Source organism: Pinus tabuliformis, chromosome X, assembly GCF_031772625.1.
Source record: "Pinus tabuliformis cultivar Carrire ecotype Pingquan chromosome X, CPIR1, whole genome shotgun sequence".
NCBI classification, from domain to species: domain Eukaryota; kingdom Viridiplantae; phylum Streptophyta; class Pinopsida; order Pinales; family Pinaceae; genus Pinus; species Pinus tabuliformis.
In genome coordinates, this window is record NC_142308.1 from 1221365014 (window position 1) to 1221389778 (window position 24765).

General features: G+C 35.6%; 1 protein-coding gene across 1 annotated transcript in view; it reads left to right on the forward strand.

Moving 5' to 3' along the window:
• The first annotated feature begins 1336 nt into the window (after nucleotides 1-1336).
• Nucleotides 1337-24765, forward strand: part of LOC149144366 (nucleotide/nucleic acid binding protein) — a 235977-nt gene continuing 212548 nt past the window's right edge. The window contains exons 1-4 of the mRNA XM_089452135.1: nucleotides 1337-1381; nucleotides 1594-1663; nucleotides 1742-1894; nucleotides 2012-2117. Of these exons, the coding sequence (XP_089308261.1) occupies nucleotides 1337-1381; nucleotides 1594-1663; nucleotides 1742-1894; nucleotides 2012-2117 (374 nt within the window). The remainder of the gene's footprint in view (nucleotides 1382-1593; nucleotides 1664-1741; nucleotides 1895-2011; nucleotides 2118-24765) is intronic.

Sequence of the window (24765 nt, forward strand, 5' to 3'; positions counted from 1 at the left end):
AAGGTGGAGTCCCTAAGGAAGCTTTGCGAGTTATTATATCTTCCCATGAGCAAAAATTAAAGTTTTATGCCAATATATATATATATATATACAAAAGCTCACAAGCAGTATGAAAAAACAACAATAGAGAGATTTACAAGGCAAAATAAGGAAGAAAAATTTCACTTCCTCTCAATACCACTCATGGCCAACCTCAATAGCTAGAGATCTTAGGATTTTAATAAGAATTTCATATTTATTATGGAAGCAATTATCTACTTTCCATATCTCTCCCTCTCACTATTTTCCTCAAGTCTCTTCCACTCTTGGCATCATAATCCCCCCAAGTGAGAATACATGAGACTCATATATAGGAGGAGCAACCAATTCTTGTCATAAACGAGGAGTAATGTGCATGCATTGGATTCCATTTAGAGGAGTGTAACTTATGCCATTAAGGAGAGGTATGCATGCCTTAGTTAAGGAGAGTGTAACATATGCATTAAAGAGAGCGTAAGAGGAATATTTTATGAGATATTTTTAATGAGTGAAAAGTAATATGTCATTCTTTAATGAGTGCATAAAATAGAGTGTAATGAATTATTTAAAAGAGAGAGAGAGAGTTACATAGAGCCATGTCACACACCATTACAGATCTAATAAATTTATTTTTTTACCACAGTATAAACATGCATACATGTTCATTGGATCTTCGCATTGCAAACATGTTATATACAATATTATTGCCAAACAATGTAATAAGGAACACTTAATAATAAAACACTTAAATGTCTTATACTCTTACCCACTCATACTAAAGTCGAAAAGTGATTTACTGTACCAACAACTATCCATAACCATGATTCATTAGCGAATAAACAATAGTTGGCTCATGATATGTCTTGGGTTAATCAAGCGGTTGACATTACAAAGGTATGTACAAAAGTTATATGAGCGGGTACTTCAGTTATGAATGGTTTTATGGCAATTTCTATTTGCGTGCTGGTTTATTTCGCCGAGATTAATTGAAGCCGCGAGTCTTGTCCGGCTCTGATACTCACCCAACTGGCCTGCTCTGCATCGTCCATTTGGCACGATGAACGGCCGGCCAGCAGGTACCATGTGCCCTCCGCGTGCTCGATGCTCCAGGACTCATACGGTCTGACATTTCTCGAACTTACCATTTAACAGTCGTTTCCCGGTTTAACTACGATTGATCCAACGGTGGAGACGAACCCGCCCAAATCAAGGGCTGTCGTCGAGCCATGAGGCGGTGGGTGCTTTAATGGTTTTAATGCATGGTTAATTCCTTTAGCTCGTTTTCATTGTTGAGTGACCTCCTGTCGCTCACAGCTTTATGGCGCTCCGCCTTACTCAGAACTCCTTACCTCCAGGCGGTCTGGTACGCAGCAGGATGTCTCTGCCTTCCAACACCAGTTAAGGTATCGAATTTCCTATTATTCATGTTTACCGCTCTTCTCGTTTCATGCTCATGTTCTTCACAGGCTTTTAAACTTCACAGTTCAGGTTATGGTTACGCTTCTTTTAGTTTTTGTATTCATCTTCTTCCGCGTTTTTAAAAACTCACAGTTCTGGTTACGTTGATATTTTCAGGTGAAAGGTTCGGTTGCTAAAACCAACGGCGTTGGAAAGCCTTCTCCGCTTCTCCGCCATCCCATGTCGGGTAAGAATTTATGCATCTACTTGTAGGCTCGTATGGCTTTTCCGTGGTAACGGGCTGAGCCGCTGTCCATTTTGACAGGATATCGGGTTTTGCTTATGCTTCGGAATCCCTTCGCCATGTACAGGGGTTTTCCTTCCATGGGGAAATTTACGTTTTTCTCATATTTTGTTGTTTGTAATTTATCTGGTCTCTCCGCCAGCATTCAGGCGGAAACCTTAGTTGAGAGGCGATGTATGCCCAACTTGTGTTGTATAATTTGTTTCCTTATTATGGAATGTTGGTCTTGAGGGCGGACGAATGCTTCCGGTTGATTACTGTTTTGTTTATATGATACTGTTTCGAATTTAGTTTTTGGTTTAAGAATTATTACTGGTTCATATGGAAGCCTTTATCTGGCTCTAATACTTTTATTCGGTGTATATTGGGCGTACTTGCCTTCTCTGTGGCTTTTATTGTGAATATAAGTTTTGAGCATTTATCCTTGTTCGTTTTCCAATGTATGTTCGCTTCTACTGTTAATTTATCTTGTAACGTCGGTCTGGCAATAGAAGCCCCTGCTGGCTACATATGTTTAAGCATAGCTTCGGCGATTCTCTTCAGAGTCGGGGCACCTGTTATTGTTTATTACGCATGCATGGTGGCCACGGCCCCTCCTCCGTTCCTCGAGAACAGGGGTATTTCCGTCAGTTTGCTTTCTCTCTGCATGCTTAAATATTCTATTAAATGTTGAAGTTGTATATTTGGTAATGGATTGTTACTTCAAAAATATATGCTTTGTTCCACAGTTGATTCGAATGGCTTGCATTTTCTTTGGTAGAAAGTCTGGGTATCTCCGGGTATTTACTGTTGTTCTCGGTTCGAAATGTAAACTCAATGATTATGCACAGTGTTGAATTCTCTTGTTCGATTTCCATCTGGGTTACAGAAGATGGCTTACACAATAGTCGTTTTCCTGTTTTACATTCTTTCTATCGCTTATGCTACAGGGGTTTTAATTCGGCATGGATTCGCTATTGTTCTTTGATTGAAAAATCTAATTCCATCTCTGCCAGTTGCGCAGAGGCTAAATCCTAAAAATGGTTAAATCTTTTTCCCATTACCTTTACTTGCCTATCAAAGACCTTAAATGAATTCCACAGGTTATAAACGAATTCTTTAATGCTTTAGCAAGCCGTACCTGAGCAGAAGCAAACCTTTTCGTAGCGCTTGTCAACCTCCCGACCGTAGGAAGATCCTCCTCGATCTTCCACCCCCAAGCACTTCTGCAGATCTTCACTGTCTGCAAACCCTCTGGTTATGCCAGAGTCACGCTATCTGGTCCTAACCAGACGTAGCGGTTCAGGAAGCCTCTCACTTCCAAGCACATGCCATCTGATCACTACCAGACATAGCATATCTCAACTCCTCTGCCATCTGATCCTTACCAGACTTGGCATTCCCCTTTTCCCCCTTTTTCCCTGGGGTCTCAACCGTCACATGAAGGTAGTTAGGTTTTTCTCTTGTTTCAACTACCTCAACAGCTACTAACAACAATTAATCACATACTTAAATAAACAGTAGTAGCACAATTAATTATCATAATAATTAACAGTAGTAGCAACAGAGTTATTATAATTTACCAAACAGAATTTTAGTTCACAGTTAAATTTACTATCTTACTTAACATTATCGCTTTACTAGGAGCATTACAAGCCATGAGAGTCATGAAGGAGATAAAATTGACTTGTAATTCCTTTTTAATAATAATATCATAGTCTCATAAAAGATAATAATAATATTAATAATATTGAGGATTCAATCAAGATTGAACTATTAGGATTGATTAATGATAATTTAAGTCATTTTTCTTCAACTCCACTTGATTACCAATTTATGCAAGGTGATTTACTATTTTTGGAAAGTCGTGCTTGAGATGCTCGACATGACTTTCTATTTTTAGAAAGTCATTCCAGAATTGTGAGAATGAAATTTTATTTAAGGAAATTCATCCATGAGTGGTATTTTTCTTCTGGAGAATAGGGATTCCGCACCCCTATTTCATGCATCTTTGTGCCTTCGTAGATTTAGGACTCCGCGCCCTGATCTACTCCAAAGATCCAAGATTCCACAACTTGATCTTTTTAAATATTTAGGACTCCATGCCTTAAATATACAAGACTCCACATTTTTATCTTTCTTGAATTTAGGACTCCACGCCCTAATTTCCATGCCCTCTCATCTACTGTGCTTTAAAACTTTGTGTTTCTCCTTATGGTATTGATTGTGAGCTTTTACCCATCTGATGGTTCGCTGGTAAGGCCTTGTTCAAAGACCTGCACACATTACAATCTTATAGATCAAAGGAATCAAATGAATTTCATAATGAAATTAACTTAATCACATTTTACTGAGAATGGTGCATGGCTTCCACAGTCATTTTGGTTTTGAAGAAATGACTTCCACGGTCATTCATAATTGAACATCCTTGTTGGAAAATGACCAGGTACCCTACCACATCCTGCTTAGTACAATATTAGACATATATAATCACACAAATCATGTATCATCCATAAATCATAATTAACCATCTATTCCGCATAACCATGAGCATCCATGGGTCTATGTGTCTCAATCTTGGATCACCATCCATGTCATACACCTACTTCATAAATCAGATACAAAAAGAAAAACATATGTATAACATTTACTTAAACAAAACCATCTAATACAAATAATCAATGATACCACATATAAGAGGAAATATGACTATATAAAACATTGTTCCCCAATCCACTAATCAATATGCCATACATAAACATAAAATGAAATATAACTATGTATATAAGGCAATATTCCTCAATCAAGTGATCAACCTGTCATATATATAACTCGTCAAAAATCACCCTTGATAAGAGTGACAAAACTATAGTAGGAAAAAAATAGGACACTACATCGTTTTGCAGCTTCCCTTGTGTCTGTATAAACTGAAGTGGTCGGTGATATATATGGATGATCATCTTCTTCCCCAGAATGTAATGTTTCCATTGCTAGCAAGCCTGCGCGATAGAATACATCTCTTTATCATAGTTAGAGTACTTCTGAATTGTATCAAAAAGTATCTTGTTATGATAGGCCATCACATGCCCATGCTAGGTAAGGGTTGCACCAATAACATAGTCGAAGGCATCTATCTCAATTTCAAATGGTTGTTGTAGGTCTGGTAATGTGAGTACATGTACAAAGCAGAGGTGGTGCTTCAGCTCAACGAACACCCTTTGTTGGGACTCGAACCAGGAAAACTTTTCTTTCACTCCACCCTTGGTAATCTGACTCAAAGGCCAAGTGATATGGGAGAATCCCAACACGAACCTTTGATAAAAATTGGAAAGGCCCAAAAAACTACGAAGATCTATTAGACTGGTCGGGGCTAGCCAATCCCAAATGACTTGGATCTTAGTTGGATCCACATGCACGCCTTGCTCATCTATGATGTAATCTAAATATTGGACATGGCTCATGCCAAAGGTTCATTTCTCTAAGTTGGCACCTCATTTGTGTTGTTGCAAGGTTTGAAGGACCTATCGAATGTGTTGCAAGTGCTCTTCCCAACTCTTGTTGAAGATGATGATGTCGTCCAAATAAAAAACCATGAACGAGTTGGTGAAGGGTTGCAAGATGTCACCCATCAACCTCATAAAAGTAGCAAGGGCATTTGTTAACCCAAAAGGCATGACCAACCATTCAAAAAGGCCTTCCTTGGATTTGAAGGTAGTCTTACATACATCTGTGGGCTCCATTGGAACCTGGTGATAACCAGACTTCAAATCGATCTTGTTGAAATACCTGGCCCCCTTGAGTTGGTCAAGGGGTCATCAATCAGTGATATTGGATACCTGTTCTTGATAGTGATTTTGTTTAGTGCGTGATAATCAATACAAAGACCACAGGTCCCATCCTTCTTCTGTACAAGTATAATTGGGCTCCCACAAGGTGAGAAACTTGGTCAGATGTGCCCTTTTTTCAGGAACTCCTGGATCTATCACTTGATCTCTTCATTTTCCAGATTGGAGTGGTTGTATATCAAACCACTGGGTAGAGGTTATTTGGAGTCAAATTGATAGAATGCTTGACCTGAAAGTTCAAGGGTACCCCTGTGGACGAGGAGAAGTTGTCCATGTATTCTTCCACAACCTTATCCATCTACTTCTGTTGCGTGGAGGAACCCTTCCAAGGGTCCATGGATGTGGCCACGATCTTCCCCTTACTTTGATATTGAATCAAAAAGAAAAAAAATTCCCCATATGGGAGATGATCTTACTACATTGCTTAGCAGGGATCAAAGAGGTTGCGGTAGGTGGGGCTACCTCTGCTATCCTGCATAACTTATTTCCCAAAGTAATAATAACAATGTGAGGCCTAGAATCATACACAGCATGATGCTTCCATAAGTATGGTTGGCCTAATAATACATCACAGACTTTAACATAGTACATTATCCGTGGAGGGTTTCATGCTGAAGGGAAGGTGACATTGTTGGCTTACACAGAGATTTTGTCCTTGGTGGAGCCATCTGATGGTGTATGGATGCAGGTGTGGTGTGATCGGCATGCCCAACTGCTTAACGACTTATGCTGAGATGAGGTTCTTTTGGCTCTCATTGTCGACAATGAGCTATAACGACGACCCCTTCACCCACATCTGTGAGTGGAAGAGACACTCCCCTTCCTCTCGGTCTTCGAGCTCAAACTTCTGGATCTTGGTGGTGGCAACAGTGGCACTGGGATCCAAATTAATGATCTTCTTCCCTTTTTCATTCCCCTTATCGGGGTTTAACTCTGAGTCAGAACATGCATCTCATTCTGAAGCCTTCAACTTGGCCACTAGTGACTACTTGGCATGATGCCCACTTGTGTTGTGGGGCTCCTATGGAACTCACACCACTTCCCCATGTCCTTCTTTGTCTTCGTGGTGTTGTTCTTTGCTTGCAGCTTTGATGGCTTGTCCTGGGTCACCCTTCCTTGACTTTGTCCTTTGTTCTGTGGTTTAGGTGCGCATTTTCCCTGCTTCAAATTGACAGATACAAAGTCTTGCTTCTTCTATTTAAATTTTTGTTCAATCTTAACAACATATCAGTATGTTGCACTAAATGAGGAGATGTCCAAGAACTAAATTTCTTCCTAAATGTATTTGTGTAGACAACCGTAGTACTAGAGAGCCATAGGTCACTTAGAGTCTTTGATAGCTTGCTTTGTGCGTAGAGTATGAAAGATATTTGTGAAATCATGCACATTTTGGTCCCTTTGTTGTCGTAGTGTGGTCCATTTTATGTATTTGTCCTCATAGCTCTCCACAAGGTAATATTGTTCCTTGACAACATCTCAGAAAGAGTTCCAAGTGGGTGCGACTGTGAACAGTGAGGGTTCCTTATCCCTTTCTCACAGTAATTCCCCCCAATCCTTTACATGGGGAGCGACCTTAAGCAATGCAAACATAATCTTCTCCCTATCAGAGAATTATGGACTGAAAAATAACCCTCCAGCATATTCAACCCTTTATCTACAACATTTTCAAATAATTGTCCTTCGAATATAGGTATATCAAAGATCACATGTACCTTGAAGGGGGCGGTGCCTTCGATGTGACTGTTGGATGAAAATGTGTAACCGGTGGACATCCACCAAAGAATCTGGGAAAAGTTGTTTATCATCTCGTTCCTTTGTTGTTCGAGGGCTTCTTCAAGCAGCAATTTGATAGGATTTATTGCTCCATTGTCTTTCTTTTCTTTCGCCATGGGAGGTTGTCGATGTTGATGGGGACAATCTTGCAAGGGTTCAACCAATTCAAGTTCCAACTCATTATACCCCGACCTCTTTGGGGACATGTACAAAAAATTAGAGAAAGAGCAGACCACTCTGATACTACTAATCCAAATTTATGCAGGAACGAAATGAAATGCATATATAAACAAAAAAAAGAGCTACAATGAAAAAAAAACTTTAATTCATTAATAACAAAGTATTGAAAACTGTTAAATACATAATGAAAATGAACTAGTTAGAGTGAGAGTTATTTATCCCTAAGAAGAGATGTGGCAGCTACATGCCTTCTGAAATGCGTTACAATGAGGCTCATAGGCCTTTTTTATCATTAAGAAACAATGGGAAACCCTAAACATCCAAAATCATAACTTATTTTCCAGTACCTCCATTTTCCTAAAAAACTTCTTTTAGGCCCTCAAAACGACTCCAGAAGTTTAGAACCTGAAAAACTGCCAAAAATAATAAGTTGTGCTACAATTAAGGAAAATGAAAGAAACAACAGTGAGGGTCCATGTGGAATAGGCGGGTGGCCACCAATATCCACCTCAATCAATCCTTCCCCTTCAGTAAGCAATGGTCCCTGTTGTGTTTAGTGCCTCCATGAGATGGGAAAACTTATTTTTAACTTTGTCCTTGGTGAGCCACTTACGGTGACGCATCTTCACCCAACTGTCACATCTGAGGCGTTTCCCCCTTCAAGGTGCAGGAGTTTGGTAGCTTTGACAACCTAATATAGTTGTATCTTCTTTTAGCGAATGGTATTGATCTGTGTTTCCATAATCCAATCAGTTGGCCTGTTCCATTCAGTCTGGGTTGAGCTCTGTTGGTGTTAGTTGTTCTATAATGTTCGATGTGTCCAACAATGGCGGAAAGTATGGACAAAGGTGGTCCACATTGAACATTGGGTGCAGGGAAAGGAATGGGGGAATGTTGAGCTTGAAAGCTTTGTCACCCACAACCTTGGTAACGGTGTAAGGCTTGTATCAAAGTGGTTGGATCTTTCGATGGGCTTCCACAAGGCATTCTTTTTGCAAATGAAACCAAACTTTCTCACCCACCTGAAACTTATGTGGCACCCAATGTTGATCATGTAGTTGCTTAACGACTTTAGTTGAGATGAGGTTCTTTTTTCTCCTACTGTCAACAATGAACTGCAATGACAACCCCTTCACCCACATTTGTGAGTGGAAGATACACTCCCTTTCCTCTGGGTCTTCAAGCTTCATCTTCTGGACCTTAGTGGTGGCAACAATGGCATTGGGCTCTAGATCAATAATCTACCTCCCTTTGTCATTCCCCTTGTCAGGGTTTGACTTCGAGTTGGAACATGCATTTGACTTCAAAGCCTTTAACTTGGCCATTAGTGACTGCTTGGCACGACACTCACTTGCGTTGTGAGTGAGGCTCGTGTGGAACTCACTCCACTCCCTTGTGTCCTTCTTCATCTTTGTGGTGTTGTTCTTCGTTTGCGGCTTCAATGGGTTGTCCTGGGTCGCCCCACCTTGTCTTTGTACTTTGTTCTATGGTTTTGGGGCACCTTTTCCCTACATCAGATTCACAGATGCAAAGTCTCACTCCTTCTGTTTAATTTTTTGTTCAATCTTAGCAACATATTCGTATGTTGCACGAAGCGAGGAGATGTTCAAGAACTCCATTTCTTCCTGAATTATTTGTGAAGATAGTCACGGTACTTGAGAACCAGATGTCACTCAACATCTTCAATACCCAATTTTGTGTGTAGAGTATGAGACATATTTGTGAACTCATGCACATCTTGGTCCCTTTGTTGTTGTAGTGTGGTCCATTGTACGTATTCGTCTTCATAACTCCCCATAGGGTAATATTGTTCCCTGACAGCGTCTCAGAAAGAGTTCCAAGTGGGTGCGACTGTGAATAGAGAGGATTCCTTGACCCTTTTCTTACTGTAAGTTTACCACTAGTCCTTAACATGGGGAGTGGCCTTAGGCAGTGTAAAAGTAATCTTCTCCCTATCGGAGAAACTATGGACTGAAAAATAACCTTCCAGTAGATTCAACCATTTATCTACAACATATGCATCTATTTGACCTTTGAATATAGGGATATCTAAGTTCACATGTATCTTGAAGGGGGCGATGCCTTCGAAGTGACTACTAGATGAAGATGCATCGTTGGTGGGCATATGCCAAAGGATCTGGGCAAAGTTTTCCATCATCTTGTTCCTTTGACATGCGAGGTCTTCTTCAAGCAACAATTTGATAGGATCTCATGCTCCCTCGTCTTTCTTTTCTTCTACCATGGGAGGTTGTTGATGTCGAAGGGGACGGTCTTGCAAGGGTTCAACCAGTTCAAGTCCCAACTCCTTATACCCTGATCTCGTTGGGGACATGTACAAAAAAATAGAGAGCATACCGCTCTAATACCACTACTCCAAATTTATGCAGGAACGAAATGAAATACAAATATAAACATAAACACAATGCTACATTGAAAACAAAACTTTAATTCATTAATAATAAAGTACTGAAAACGGTTACATGCATAATGGAAATAAACTAGTTTGGATGATGGTAGCTTATATCTGAGAAGAGATGTTGCGGCTACATGCCTTTTGAACTATGTCACAATGAGGCACGGAGGACCTTTTTATCATTAAGAAACAATGGGAAACCATAAACATCCAAAAACCTAACCCTAGGAGATGAAGCGCCAAATTTTTGGGCCCAGTTAGAGTTAGTTGGAATGTCAACTTCCCGGGGTCGTAACTTTGGCATATGATCTTTGTTTGACTATCACAATACCTCATTTAGGCGCAAAAAATGACTTTGTAAGTTTAGGACCCAAAAAAATGCCAAAAATAGCAAGTTGTGTTACAATTAAGGAAACTCAAAGAAACAACGATGGTGGTCCAAGTAGAATAGGCAAGTGGCCACAAATATCCACCTGGATCAATCAATTCCACTCCAAGGGAAGATGCAAGATTACAAATTGAGAGGTTAAGAGAAAGGAAGGAGTCAAAGATTAGAAATATGTCTAAGTTAGTTGTTATATGCCCTAGACCAGAGCGACGGTTAGACCAAGTGTATCTGTTCTTTATGGGTTTAATGTCTAAGATCTTATGGATCTAGATAAAATATTCCATATTTTCCTGGAATTGGTCTCGAATTTGTGAGCCCCTTTTTATTTCCCACTCGAGCATTGTGGTGTTGAAATCCCCACCTAAGACACAATTTGAGGAGTAGATGGAATCTTCCAGGGATGTTAAGGAAAACAAGCATTCTTGCTTTTATCTAAAATGAGCAGGCATATAAACATTTAAAGCAATCCATAGTTGGGTTGAAGGGATGTGCCAGAAGTTGGTAGCCAACCAATGGAGGGTTGAGAAGTCGCTAATCAACTGTAGTTGTGTGTTGTTCCATGAAGTGCAAATTCCACTTGAGGCCCCACTTGAGCTTATTGCTAATATTTTGTTGGAGGAGATAATGTTCCTCTAGTTTTGTTTCCTAAAGCAGGGTGACTAAAAGCTTTTCGTGTTTTTATTAAAGGTTTTACTTTTACCATTTGCTCCTTCAATTCAAGGCCCCTACAATTTTAGGAAAGAATCTTCATTGTGTATTACGTTTATGAGTTTCCCCTTGAGATGTGGCAGATTTGTTTCCTTTCCTGTTGGTTCTAATTGTTTGCAGTCAGGTGCTCAAAATTCCTTGCATGCCCATTTCATTTTTCCTTCTCAGTTTTCTCTAGTCTTATCTCTCTATTAGTTTTCCTTCCCTTTTTATCTTGCCTCTCTAGCTCTGTCTCTCTTTTGGCTTTTGATTTTTCGTTCGTTGAACTGATGGGGTTTAAATCAACCTTAGTTCCATGTGGGGAGGGGGTCCTCCTCTTCTGTTATTTGATTTTATTGGATCGACTCATTCTAGTCTTCTTCCAATGGTGGCATAAGCTCATCTGTTTTATCCTAGCTTGATTCATTATGATTTATCAAATTTGAAAGGGGGGGGATTTGAGTATGGAATTTCACCTTCTTCAAATTCTAAATTCAAGGCTTCAAAGTTGTTCCTCTCCCTCCAACAATTTTAGATTTGTTGGTTCCCTTACCAACACTTTGATGTTACACCCTTGGTGTATTGTGCCTTGATCCTTTGTTACTTGCTTGATCATTTCTCTACCTCTGCTCTTTGTTGTGACTATTGTTGATGTGGGGAACCTCTCCTTCTCTTCATATGACGCCACTACTCCCTGGCTTCTCCCTGGCTTTGCTGATCTTCTTATTTTTTCTTATAATGCTTGGTGAAATGGCCATATTCATGACATAACTTGCATTTGAAAGGGAGTTGATCATAGTCTGCTCCTTAAATGTGTGACCGATTATCCATATTAACATTGGTGGATACCGAGAGGCATTTGTCATGATCCACCTCTACATAGATGTGCGCACAAGAGATAGGCCTCCATGAGGCTAAAATTGGTCAATGTATTTACTCAGGATGTTCCCTATACTTCAAAAAGTCGCATCATTTCGGTAATGGAGAGGGAGAAATGGAATTTTTACCCAGACGGGGACAACATAAGGTACATTACTATCAAGATTGAAATTAGGCCTCTAGCCCTCTAAATAAAGGCATTGAGCACCCATAAAATAGGGTCTGCTTATGAAAATCAAATCTCGATCTACCTTGTTTTCAAAGAAAAAAATGTAGTAACCCTCACCGCATAATGAGGAGGATATTTCCCTTTTGATGAGGGGCTTCCAGATTTTTTCCACCCATTATTGAACCATGCATGGAGAGGGCCAAAGACCCATGAACTGACCAACTAACCCTTGTTCAAAAAATTGTAAGGCGCTTGATCTAGCTTAAGGAGCACTCACCTCAATTTTCGAGATCTCATCAAGCTTTTACATGAAACGAGAGGGATGGTTTTTTAGGAACTTTGGCCCATTGGTGATTAGAAGCTTACAATTTTTGGTCATAGGAGAAGGGGGGGGGGGTGTGGGGGGCGATCCCCCTATATAGGAGGACATGTTTCCCTAATTGCGCCTAGGCAGGTCATAGAGGGACCCACACCAGCCAATCCAAAAAGAGGGATTTCCAGAAGCACCAACTAATCAATATCTGATCCATCATAATTGTAGCATGTTGCAGAGGCAGGTAGTCGATTCAAATGTCGTAGAGCTCCTGCCCAGTCAATTATTGAATTCAATGATGTTAATATTATAATATATTAATATTATAAAATGTACAATAATTTAATAATATTCAATATTCTTCACATACATATATATATAAACAAAAAAATGTTTTTTTAATTGAATTTATGTGGAATATTCTAGATTCATAGAAATTCAATTATATTACATACATAAAGTACTAAAAATTCTTACATATATGAAAATATTCTATTAGGTCTCATTACCAAGGGTTTTTAACATTTATATACATGGTTACTCACTCTAAGGCATAAAGGATTGAAAATAAATATTGTGTAGATCCGACAAAATAGTTCACTTTTCATTTGTCTAAGGCTTTGAAGACTATCCTACAATGCAATTCCACATATGAATAATGCCTACAACATTAAGCTTTTAAAAGGACTCAAAATATAGAGAATACTTAAGGTACTTCGCTATGAATACATGATTACATGAAAGACTAACTAGTCATAGACCTTCGGGCTTTTGGGTTTGGGCTTTTGGGTCTGTTCTTTGCAACAATAGGGACATTAATATACTTAATGTTTGGCCATGGATTCTCTTATTTTCGTGGTGTCATTGTCAAACAATATTCCCAATCCCACTAGTCATTTATAAATGTATTTCGATCTAATTTGATGACTATCATGGCAAACAAACAGAAAGAAATCGATGGATGCCAGAGTTTGAAATTAGATTGAAAGCGAAGTAAGGCTCCATGTATACTTACGAGATGATGGCAAGATTAGAAAGTTTGAGCCCAACGAGAAGACAAACTATTCATGGAGGGAAAATAAAGACGAGGAGGTTTAATAATGATGATACTCTATGTTACCTGTATGGACTCGTCATTTGATCGCTGAAATTCTACACTTGCTTTGCTTCCTTCAATGCTTTTAAAGCATCTTTACCCTTTGCGAATATTCCACCGCAAGATTAATTCACTTGTACTCCGATATGATTGGATGGGTATTAACAATTATAGATTTGATTTGTATCCATAATATTAATATACTTTAGTCTTATAAGTTCAACCTATTGAGTTGTCCTTTTAAAATGTTCACATGCTATCTTTCTTACATTACACACAATGCCTACGCATTTCTCTTATACTAGGTTGTAAAGCACCTCTCGATGTTTTTTGTTTTTGTTTTTTATAAGCAAGTATACTGTTTTAATTAACCAAAAAGATATAATTTCTTGTTTACTAACCTGTAATCGGGGAAACTAGACCAATAACACATGTACATAGCTTATGTCCATATTACCAAATTATTAAAAGTAACACAATAAATTAAGTTCACAAGTCTTACTATAAGAAGAGCTACTATATAACCTACATCTATATTTAGTTTTAGTAGCAAATTCGCTGCTCAATGAAAGTAAAAGAAAAAACTTTAATCCAAACATGTTAACCCAAGGGAGAGTTCACTCAAATTATCTCTAGGTTTTCTGTTTCTTCCTCAAAGGTTGGGAAATCTAGGTTAATAATCCTTTTAGCCAACAAACACTTTGTTGTCCAATTTGTTGACTTGCAGTTGAAGGACATCAATACAAAGAAAAATCTTCCATTGAGTTTCACTTCTCTTCACAAGCACCTTTCCCATAATTGTCTTATTAGTAAATATCAACTATATCTATTACAATGACCTCAATTGGTGTGAATGTTAGGGATCCATTGTTTGACATTTTCTTCGATCTCCTCATTTTGGATGTATTGTTTCTTCGCCCTAGCTTTTGTTTTTGTAATATTGATTTCATTCTCGACTACTTGCGAAGTCTATTCCCAGTTGATAATTGTCGAATTATTTACATTTTATTGCGCTCGTGTGCGTGAATGAGCTCGATGCCTATGATGACTGCATCAACCATGACCTATTCCAAAGTGTGGCATGGTAGAAGTAAGACATGCAATGAGAGTGAAATAGCAATATGACCAGGGGGAAGGAGCCACCGAGGATTAAAAAAAATAGACTCCCACATATACAAATACATGGTAAGCAAGGGAGGTTGGCAAGGACAATCGACTTGTTGAAGGAAGGGGAGAGAAGAAACTAGGATGGTGGTCTAATGCTCCCAAACCAGAGACATAGAGACCAAAAATGAAGCCAAAAAAAGGAAATCAACCAAAGTAGGCTACACCTAAAACCATGAAGACAAGAGAAGGTGAGCGAGGGCATCATAATTCTTTATATAATCAAAATAAACAACTTATTTGAGTGTCATTGTGGACGACTGAGCTGGTGAGAGCGACATGTAATCATGAAATAATCCAAAAAGAAACAGAGCCACGTGGTGGCATGTCATTGTTTTTTTTGGTACAAATGAATTTTGTGCATGTCGTTTTATTTGCATTTTAAATACTTTGACATTGTGGGTTGATTATTCTTCTTCTATCCAAAAAATCGATATTGTTAAAATGAGAATAGTGCATTGAACAATTCCTTAAAATTGGAATGTCCAAATAATCTCATCTTTATGACGTTAAGAAGATTGAAGATGAAAAACATTTTTATTAAAATGTATTTTATACACCTACATTATATATCAATTCTCAATATTTTGTCATAATATTGATTTTCTTAAGAACTAATTCTAAAAGTACAAAACCTAATTCCAATCTCAAATCTCTAAAGGGATAAGAAGGTTGAATTTATGATCTCCTTAATTAAAAAAAGAAAGAAAAGTTTTTGCTTAATTCTAGTCAAATAATAAATTATATTTTAAAAGATTTCACATGTGGTTCAACCCTCAATTCAAATAAATAAACTGTATTTACTTAAAGCTACCAACTTAATCTCTATAAAATATATTTACTTAAAGCTACCAACTTAATCTCTAGTTGATTCATATCTCTCGAGGAAGTTGGTTGCTAAAACTAAGTGAACCAAGAATGACAACAAAACTTAGCACAACAGGCCTAGATCAACACATCTCTCACATCTTCTCAACTCTAAACTTACTAATTATCATAAACAAGTCTCACAAAATTACCTTAAGTGATGTCACAATTTGTTCCATTTTTTAAATTATTCTTTAAACTTCAAAATTTAAGAATATGTTCAAAATAAATATAATTTTTTAATATTGCTAATGTTTAAATTAAAAATAAAATAAAATAAATATCTTATAAAAATTATCAATTCTAGAAAATATATAAATATATTCTATTTAAAATTTACTAAATATATTTAAAACAAGTCCTACATAGTAGCTAGTACCTGCAACTTAGTTTAAATATAGCTAAATTAAAGTAAAAATAGTGAATTCAAGTTAGTTTTAAGATTTAGAATCCATCAATTTAGGTTTTACAAATTGGTAAGTTGAGGTATTTGTTATTTATAATTTTGCATTGTAGCGTTGGAGAACCAATTTATGGTTTGAATCATTTTTTAGTTAATTATTAATCAGTTTATCCCATTGTATTTGTTTATGAATAATTTTATTTATTTCGACTAGTAAAATTTTAAATCTATTAACAAGCAATATTTGTTTGAATTTGTTAACTAACAATATTTATCATAAAAACAATTTAAATATTATAAAATAATCAAATTACAATTTAATTAATTAATGGTTAATAAGAGTTCATTTTGTTATTATTAGTAGTTGGCAAGGCATAACTCTAATAATCAGTTTGCTTGTTGACGGAATAAGACATGAACTAATCATATTGCACATAAATAATTTTAAGTATTAATATAAAACAATAAAATTCAATCTAACGTTAAATCATAGAGAAACTACAATTATTTTTAGTCAAAAACAAAGTAATACCCATTAAAAGAAGAAATTGAAAAGAAATTGAATGTGTAATATCATGTTTGGTGTAGCAGATATAAAAATATTAATTTAGATCTAACTCAAGGATTCATTAATTTTTAAATAAGAACTTATTTAAAAAAGATAATTGATGAATTTACTTGTATACAATATTAGTATGAATTTGTTATTAGCAATCTAAATTTCTTGTATTTATCAATTTTTATTATTTAAAGCAAAAATGTTAATATTATCCAATTTCAACTATTTAATGATTCTTTAATAGTTAATATATTATTATGGTTGTGCTTTATTTTAATAGGTTAAAATTATTTATGTCAATCAAAACTTTTCCTTAATAATAATTGTGAAAGTTAAAAAAAAAACTATCTCTAAAATTTGAATATTAATTATAATAAAAATATATTATTCAAGATATTGCTATGTTTTATAACTTGGGATATTAAAAGAGTTAAAACAAAAAAACTAATTGTTTTCATTGGAAAAAAAAACTACAAAATATTCGAGGAAAAAAATATACTAGCAAACTATATTATAAACAATTTACACTTTAATTTAACATATCATAAACAATTTACACTTTAATTTAACATAAGATAGATATGATTCTTCTATGTATTGTTATGCAATAGCAATAGATATGATTCTTCTATGTATTGGTATGCAGTAGCAATATAGAATTTTTATTAATAGACGGTTAACAATACAATCGAGAAAGAAAAAAAGGTAGTGAAAATAAATTCACACATGTAAATATAATAGTGAAAGAAAGAATTGAGGGTGCTCAATGATAATGGAAATTTATTATAATTTAAATAGTAATAGGTGGAAAATACAAATGGCAATTATTTTTTTGATCAATAAAAGTTTATTATAGATTTTTCGGCCTAAATCACATGGTATTTTATTTGTCGATGCATTTCCAACCAACTAGTGTTCATCGTCAGGACAAGTTGAATGAACAGATATCGCTTTGCATATTAAACAGACAGAGCAGAACATCCAACAACTATATTTCATGACCAGGTAACGGCTAAATTGACAATGGCTAGATTTGACCGATAAACGATTAGTTTAGAGAAGATTAGGGGCAAAAACCTTTATTCAATTAAATAAGTTAAGTTAATTCTGTTAGTTATATTCTTATTAAAATCAAAGTGAATGGACCAATTTTATAAACTTATAATTATAAATATATATTAAAATAAATAAATTATAAAATTAATTAATTTAAATTAATAATTAGTTATCAAAGTTATTATATATAAATATTAGAGTAATATATAAATAGTTAGTTATATTTTTATTAAAATATAGGTTAAGGGGACTGTTTCATACACTTTATATTTATAAATTAAAAAAATTTAATTCTAAAATAAACTAATTTTAAATTAATAGTTATTTATAAAAGTTATTAAATATATAAATATTAGAGTATTGAATCATGAATAAAGAGCCGGTCGAAAGCAGAGTCTCCCTCAACTCGCTGCGCAACTGGATGGACAGAGAGTGTCTATGCACGTTGTGGGACATCTCACAGTGGAATAACGATTCTTGGGCAGGTTGGAAACAGTTCGATGTGCCGGAGCATCTGGTAAAAGACTGGGCCACGCTTATGGACTGTCTGCATGGTTTGGCGCCCATTCATAGGAGAATAAGGGACCAGAAAGGATGGGGCACGAGCGTCAAAGGCTACACTGTGTCCCTGGGGTATAACAAACTGAACGAGCGTCCATATGTTCCTCCCAATCCAGCTCCATGGCGAGGCGTATGGCGCATTCCCTCACCGCCTAAGATTGATTTCTTTGCCTGGCAGCTCTGTCACACCAATATTCTCACCTACGACATTCTTCAGAAGAAAGGCTTTTATGGTCCCTCCATCTGCCTATTGTGCAGAGAAAACACAGAGTTAGCTGTCCATTTGTTTCTTGAGTGTAACTTCTCCAAGCAGGTATGGTCCTCTCTCATTCCAAATCCAAATTTCAAGCTCCTTGGCACCATGGCGGGTCTCTTTTCAACCTGGCATCCATTTACCCCGGCCCAGCCCCTAAAAATCAGGTCATCAGAACAGCGTGGGCAATTCTTCCTAAGATCATAAGTTGGCAGATATGGCTTGAACGCAACAGAAGAATCTTCAGGAATACAAAGCATAGCCAAAGGATTTTAGAAAATAGAATCAAATGTCAAATTAAGGAGTGCTTGGCGGATACTAAAGATGACTCTAATCTGAGTCAACAGGACATCGCTTGGGGATCGACTCTAGGCCTTCAATTCCAACCAGCAGTCAAAAACACCCCAAATATTAAAGACTGGAAAATAAGGAAGTCTGAAAATGATATGCAAGGTTGGATCAAAATGCAAGCAAGACACTCCCTCTTTTTCGACGGGGCAGCAAAGGGTAATCCGGGCAAAGCTGGAGCAGGAGGAATCGTTCTTAATCCAATAGGAGAAAAAGTCCAATCCTATGCCTGGGGTCTCGGATAAGCTTCCAGCATTCAAGCGGAGGTCTTAGCCCTCCTTCAAGGTCTCCAGAGCCTCAAAGAATTAAACATAAAAGAAACCAACATTATAGGAGATTCCCAGATCATCATCAACGCAATGGCTACCAATTCCCCAGCTTTGGATCTTAATCTAGCAAGAATGATAACCAGAATCAAAGGCTTGGAAAGTTATTTTCAGAATTTGAGATATTATCATGTGCTGAGAAACCATAATAAAGAGGCGGACAGAGAAGCCAACAAAGCTGTCCTCCTCCCTGCCGGAACCAAGATGAAAGACGGAAAAGAAACATGGGAACCCATCCCATAACCTGATCGCTGCCATGTTTTATTGCTGGTTATTAAATAAATTTGTCTGCATCTTCAAGTGGGGGAAAATCACTGAAATGGATTTCATGGACTCTTTAGCAATTAGGAATTCTGCAAGCTCCAGCTGCATTCTTAGTCACGACAGAGAGCGGCAACAGGGCAATGAGATTCCCAATGTAATAATTTTTTCGGCATTCAGGCCAAGATGAATACAAACAACCCATAACCGTTATTGTTAATATATATATATATATATATATATATATATATATATATGAGTAATTTAAGGGTTAGAAAGAATATTTTAATATTTAAAATTAATTAATAGTTTATTGAAGGGTTAAAATTAGTATGTTATCATAGATTAATTTCAAGATTATTTTATTTTTGTTATTGGAATAAAACAAATAGCATAGATTAAGTGCTATTACAATACCTCCAACTATATCAACCACACCTTAAAGAATAAGGTCACAAGAAATGGGAAACCAGGGGAAATTACTTAAAAGACAACAAGAAAAAACTATACCTAGGGAGGGGAATAAAGGAAGAAAACGACTAGGAGGAGAGGACTGGGACCCAACAACTACTGATTTTCCAGCCATCCTCTCTATTGAGATTGTTCGACCGTTTTTCAAGCTCAAGGGCTTCCCTAAATTTCCAGTGATGGAATTGTGACACTCTAGCAATAACACCAGCCTCCTCGATACAGACATGATGATTGGTTTTTTCCACATGTTTTGCCAAAGCAGAAGACTTGGTTCTTCTATGCTTAAGGTCAGCTGCGTGCTCACTAATCCTTTGATTAATGGAGCGACCAGTTTCACCAATATAGGGGGTCCCACATGAACAAGGAATAATGTATACCCCTTTCATGTCCTTGGGTTGATAGGATCCTTCACTGATCCAAGGGACCTACGAATGGTGTTAAGAGGTCTGAAGGTCGAGGGGACATTATGCTTCTTAAGGATCCTCGCAATCCTATCCGTGGTCCCCTGAACAAATGGAAGATGGACACCAGGAATCCGTTACTCTTTTAGTTAACGAATTCCTAGCTGCTTTGAGGAAAGCCTTCTGTCCCATGTTTCTACTATAACTGTTCTCAACAAAGATATTAAGCAGATGGGATTTCTCCTCCTCAAAGCTCTTTTCATCATAGATCCTTAAGGCACGAGTAGCAAGGGTGTTGAGAACCCCCAACTTCCGAGCCGGGAAGGGGTGGGAACTAGCATGAAGATATTGTTCCGTCGACAAATGAAATACTATGTGATTTACGCCGAAAAATCTATCGTAAACTTGATATAGATCACATAAACTTCAATTCAACAATAAAAACATTTTAAATAATAAAAAAAATGATAAAAATATATTGAATAATAGTGATGTACTGAAAATACAAATCTTTGAATATTAATTGATGATGTGACACACCATCTCTCACAAAAAAAAACACTGAAATGTATTAATGAAAGTTGATACACGCTGAGTAAATATGTGAAAACACCGGAACTTGTTAACTTAGGTTACAAATCTAGGACTTAAATGTTTAATACGAGAGTCAGACATTACCAGCGGGTTTCACGGGCCATCAAAGCTATTGAATTGAACACTTTACCAGCTGTTATAGTAGTATAAGTACGAACTATGATTAAGAAAAAGAGGTTAACAATGTTAACCTTTGAGAAAAATATATTTAAATAGTATTAAATAATAAAAAAAATTAATATTTTTTTCAGAAAAAAACTACCTTTAAGAAAAGAAAATTTACTATATAAAGTTAAATTACTGTATAGTTAGATTTTTTAATCAAAAGCAAATTTATATAGAGTCTACTAAAACCTAATGCGTTAAATTTGCATGGCAGGTATAATAAATAAAAACATAAGATTACTTGTAAATTTTAATATCAATAATAATTAAATTAAAAAGTTAATATTAATATTTAACATTAATTTATATTAAAAAAACAAAAAAAAATTGAATTTCCAAGATTTTGTGTTTTGACTTAAATTTTATTAACTTCAAATAAATAAAAATTTTAATATTTATAATAATTAAATTAGCAAGTTAATATTAATATTTTAACATTAATTTATTTGAAGATTTTGTTTTTTATTTAAATTTTATTACTTTTCACTAAATATTTTTAAAATATTATCGTTATTAAATAATTTAAAATATAAGTATTTTTATTTTATTATTAAAATTTAATTTTAATTTTAACCTAATTTAATATTTACAATTTTAATTATTTCATTTAAAATTATATATTATTATTATTATTATTTACTAAAGAAAAATCATAATTTTCATTATATATTTGAAAATTACACGCTGTAGATATTTCCATGAAGCATATATCAAAAAACTAGTGGCCAAGCTACATATTGTGAAGTGTCTATGTTGTAAATAAATATACAATAATAACATGTCTGTGAAGTTAGACAAAAAACTGATATATGCAAAAAAGTCGTATCAAAATAGTTCATCCCCAAAATCTGGGCTGAGTTGCCCTGTGTGAATGCTGATCATAAACACCTCTCTTCGTACAAATCATTATAAGTTTTGAGTGGGACTACATCATCATCATGTGTGATATAGCACTTTACCAATTCCACATTAGGGAGTACCTTAACAGAGCACCACATCACCATTTATCCAAATACTTTGCAAAAATAAAATACATGCCCAAGCATCCCACTACAAAATATTAAATAAATATTAAATAATCTACATGTTGTCTATATATCACTTGCTTTGAACAAATTTGAAGGTCAAACTAAAGAATATTAAATTGGTTGCAACAACATACTTCATGCTTAATGCAGAGACAGAGATATGAAAAATGAAAGCATTCATTGTAGATATGTGTGCCATACTGCATTAATACTCTTGTCTATGTAGGGGTGCCAAGGCTACATAGAAGTGGCGAATAAGTGTTTCACTGGACAGAGAACTGTTGAGATCCGGAAAGGAACTTGCTTGCAAACAGTGAACAGACAATGTTGTTCAAAAATGGAAAGATAAAATTGAAGTGAGGAAGCAAGGTGGTAGGGAGTTAGGCTTAAATCTGGAGAAGTTGTGCACATCAAAGCAAAAGAAAAATTGTTGAAGTATAGTTTTAATCACTTGGACTAATGTTAAATATTTTAAAATAGAGTTTGTAAACCAGAATCGCACCAGCTGTAATAGAATAGATTCAAGCCGGGCACCCTCCAAATATGATGTCGTCATGTAATAACCCCAACAATCCATACCCCCGCTTTATCGCCTCAACGTACAAAGATGATCATTCCCCGTTGAAATTTCAACGTCGCTGGTATTCACAGACGCCATCGTGAGCAACACACCCATCTGCACATAGATATTGTATTTTTTTTTCAAATCAAATATTATATTTGCAGAACAATCAATCTTGAAACAATTTTAAAAAGTGTTACATTAAAAGGCATCCCCTATTCTCATAGAAAAGGAACAAAAGAGGAGTGTTACATTGCCTATTTGTTTTGATTTGGAAGAATATCCAAAACTAGACTATTGCAACATGAATAATCTTAAGACCAAAAAACAATACACAGTCTTCCTTAACATTGTACACAAGCGGTTTCATCAAAACTTCTATACATATATATTACATTTCCATGCTTTGCACAAGTTCAAAACCCTATCAATATTCCTAGCGCCCCTGTTGAATTTTATTGATGTCTATCAACTGCCAGATATCATCTTCCCATAAGACCCATGGAAGACCTTTGCAACAACCTCATTATATGCGGTATTCTTAGAAAGACCCTGAGAAGAAATGGCGACCATTACAACACCATCATAATATGGAAACTGGTTCAACCCCATGGTCAGAAAGACATTGAAATCGAACTCCCCAAGAACATTTCCATTGCCATAAGCCTGCAAGTCCCCAACATTTGAACCATCCCCAATGGAAGAAGTTGAGTCTGCATGCTACGATATTGAGCCCATTTTGGCTTCTTCTGACAATTTTGCAATGCCAAAATCTCTGTAGTGCTCATTCTCGCGCTCGATTGGGCCTCGCAAGAAAATCCATCCTCGTCTGTGTAGCTATCAATCTTGTCGATTCTGCCCAGAAGCATTAGCTCTATCCTAGGATGCCCAACGAACACTAGTTCGTGTCCATGAATCATGGTACTCTAAGTTTATCACACTATCACATGGAATCTCATTAAAGAATTGTAACTGACTACAAGTTTTTAATATGATGACAGAGACTATTTCTATTGTCTAACACCTAAATCAAAGGCACACAGAAAAACAAGTGACATGGGAGGGGAGGTTTTCTCAGAAGAAAACGCCTTACGGGGTAATTATAATTATAATTATAATTTAATCTAATATAATATTATTAAATGTTTCTGTATTCAAGCTTCTGTGATCCATAATGAATTAAACAGAGTCTTTTGGTAGGAATCACATGAGAGAATTTTTTGGCCGACGCGTTTCAATTAGATGTATTATTTTAATTAAATAAATATAAAAGTATTAAGTGTGAAATAAAAAGCATCTAAACAACTTTTTATTAAGTAATTTTTTTAAGAATCTCATTTTAATTTAGGCATAGATAATAAAAAATCATAATTTCATTTCTAAAATATATAGAATAAAATAAATTTAGAAAATTATTTTTCTTATAATTTATAATCATTAATAGATAATCAATTAAATTTAACTAAAATGTAATTTGACTCATAAATATATAAAATTAACTAAAATCTAATTTGAATCTTAAATATATAAAATTAACTTAAATGTAATTTGAATCATAAATATATGGTTTTTTTAAGAGTTATAATTATAACTTTTTGAAATTTAATTGTTTGTTATAAAATTTAAATTTTATGTTACATGAAAATTTAATGATTATTTTTTTCATGTGAATTATTTTATATTTTATGCATTTTCATCATTGGAAAAAAATAATAATATAAAATATAAAATATATATTATTTAAAATTAATTTTTAATTTTGGTAACTAAAATTATTTTTTAGTTTTGACCAATGCTAAAAATAAAATGAGTATTGCAAAGATGAGAGCTAATTTTCATGAGCTCTAGAATGAAACTTGGCATTGGTCTATTTCTAAAACACCTTAGGATGAAAGAAATACTAAAAGGGTTGAAGATGAAAAGCACTTTCTCTTGGATAATGGACACTTACACATATACGTTCTCATTTCCAAAACATTTGCCACGATGCCAACCTTATTAACTTGCTAAGTTGGCAAAACTATAATGAAATGGGTCCACGAGACTAAAAATAGTCTATGAGACCATTAGTTCCCTGTTTTTCGCTCTTTGCAATTCAATCCTTTTTCTGATTCAAATTGATGATGAGCTAACCCAACATTCCAACAATCTCTTCGTTAAAAAGATAATGGCAAGAAACCGATGCCAACATGTTCTCATAACTTTCTTTGATGTCTTTGAATGCATTACATTCCAAAATGAAATGTTTTTCCAATGCCACAGCCCCGAGACGTGCAAAATGTGCACACCCTTTTTTTCCAAGCT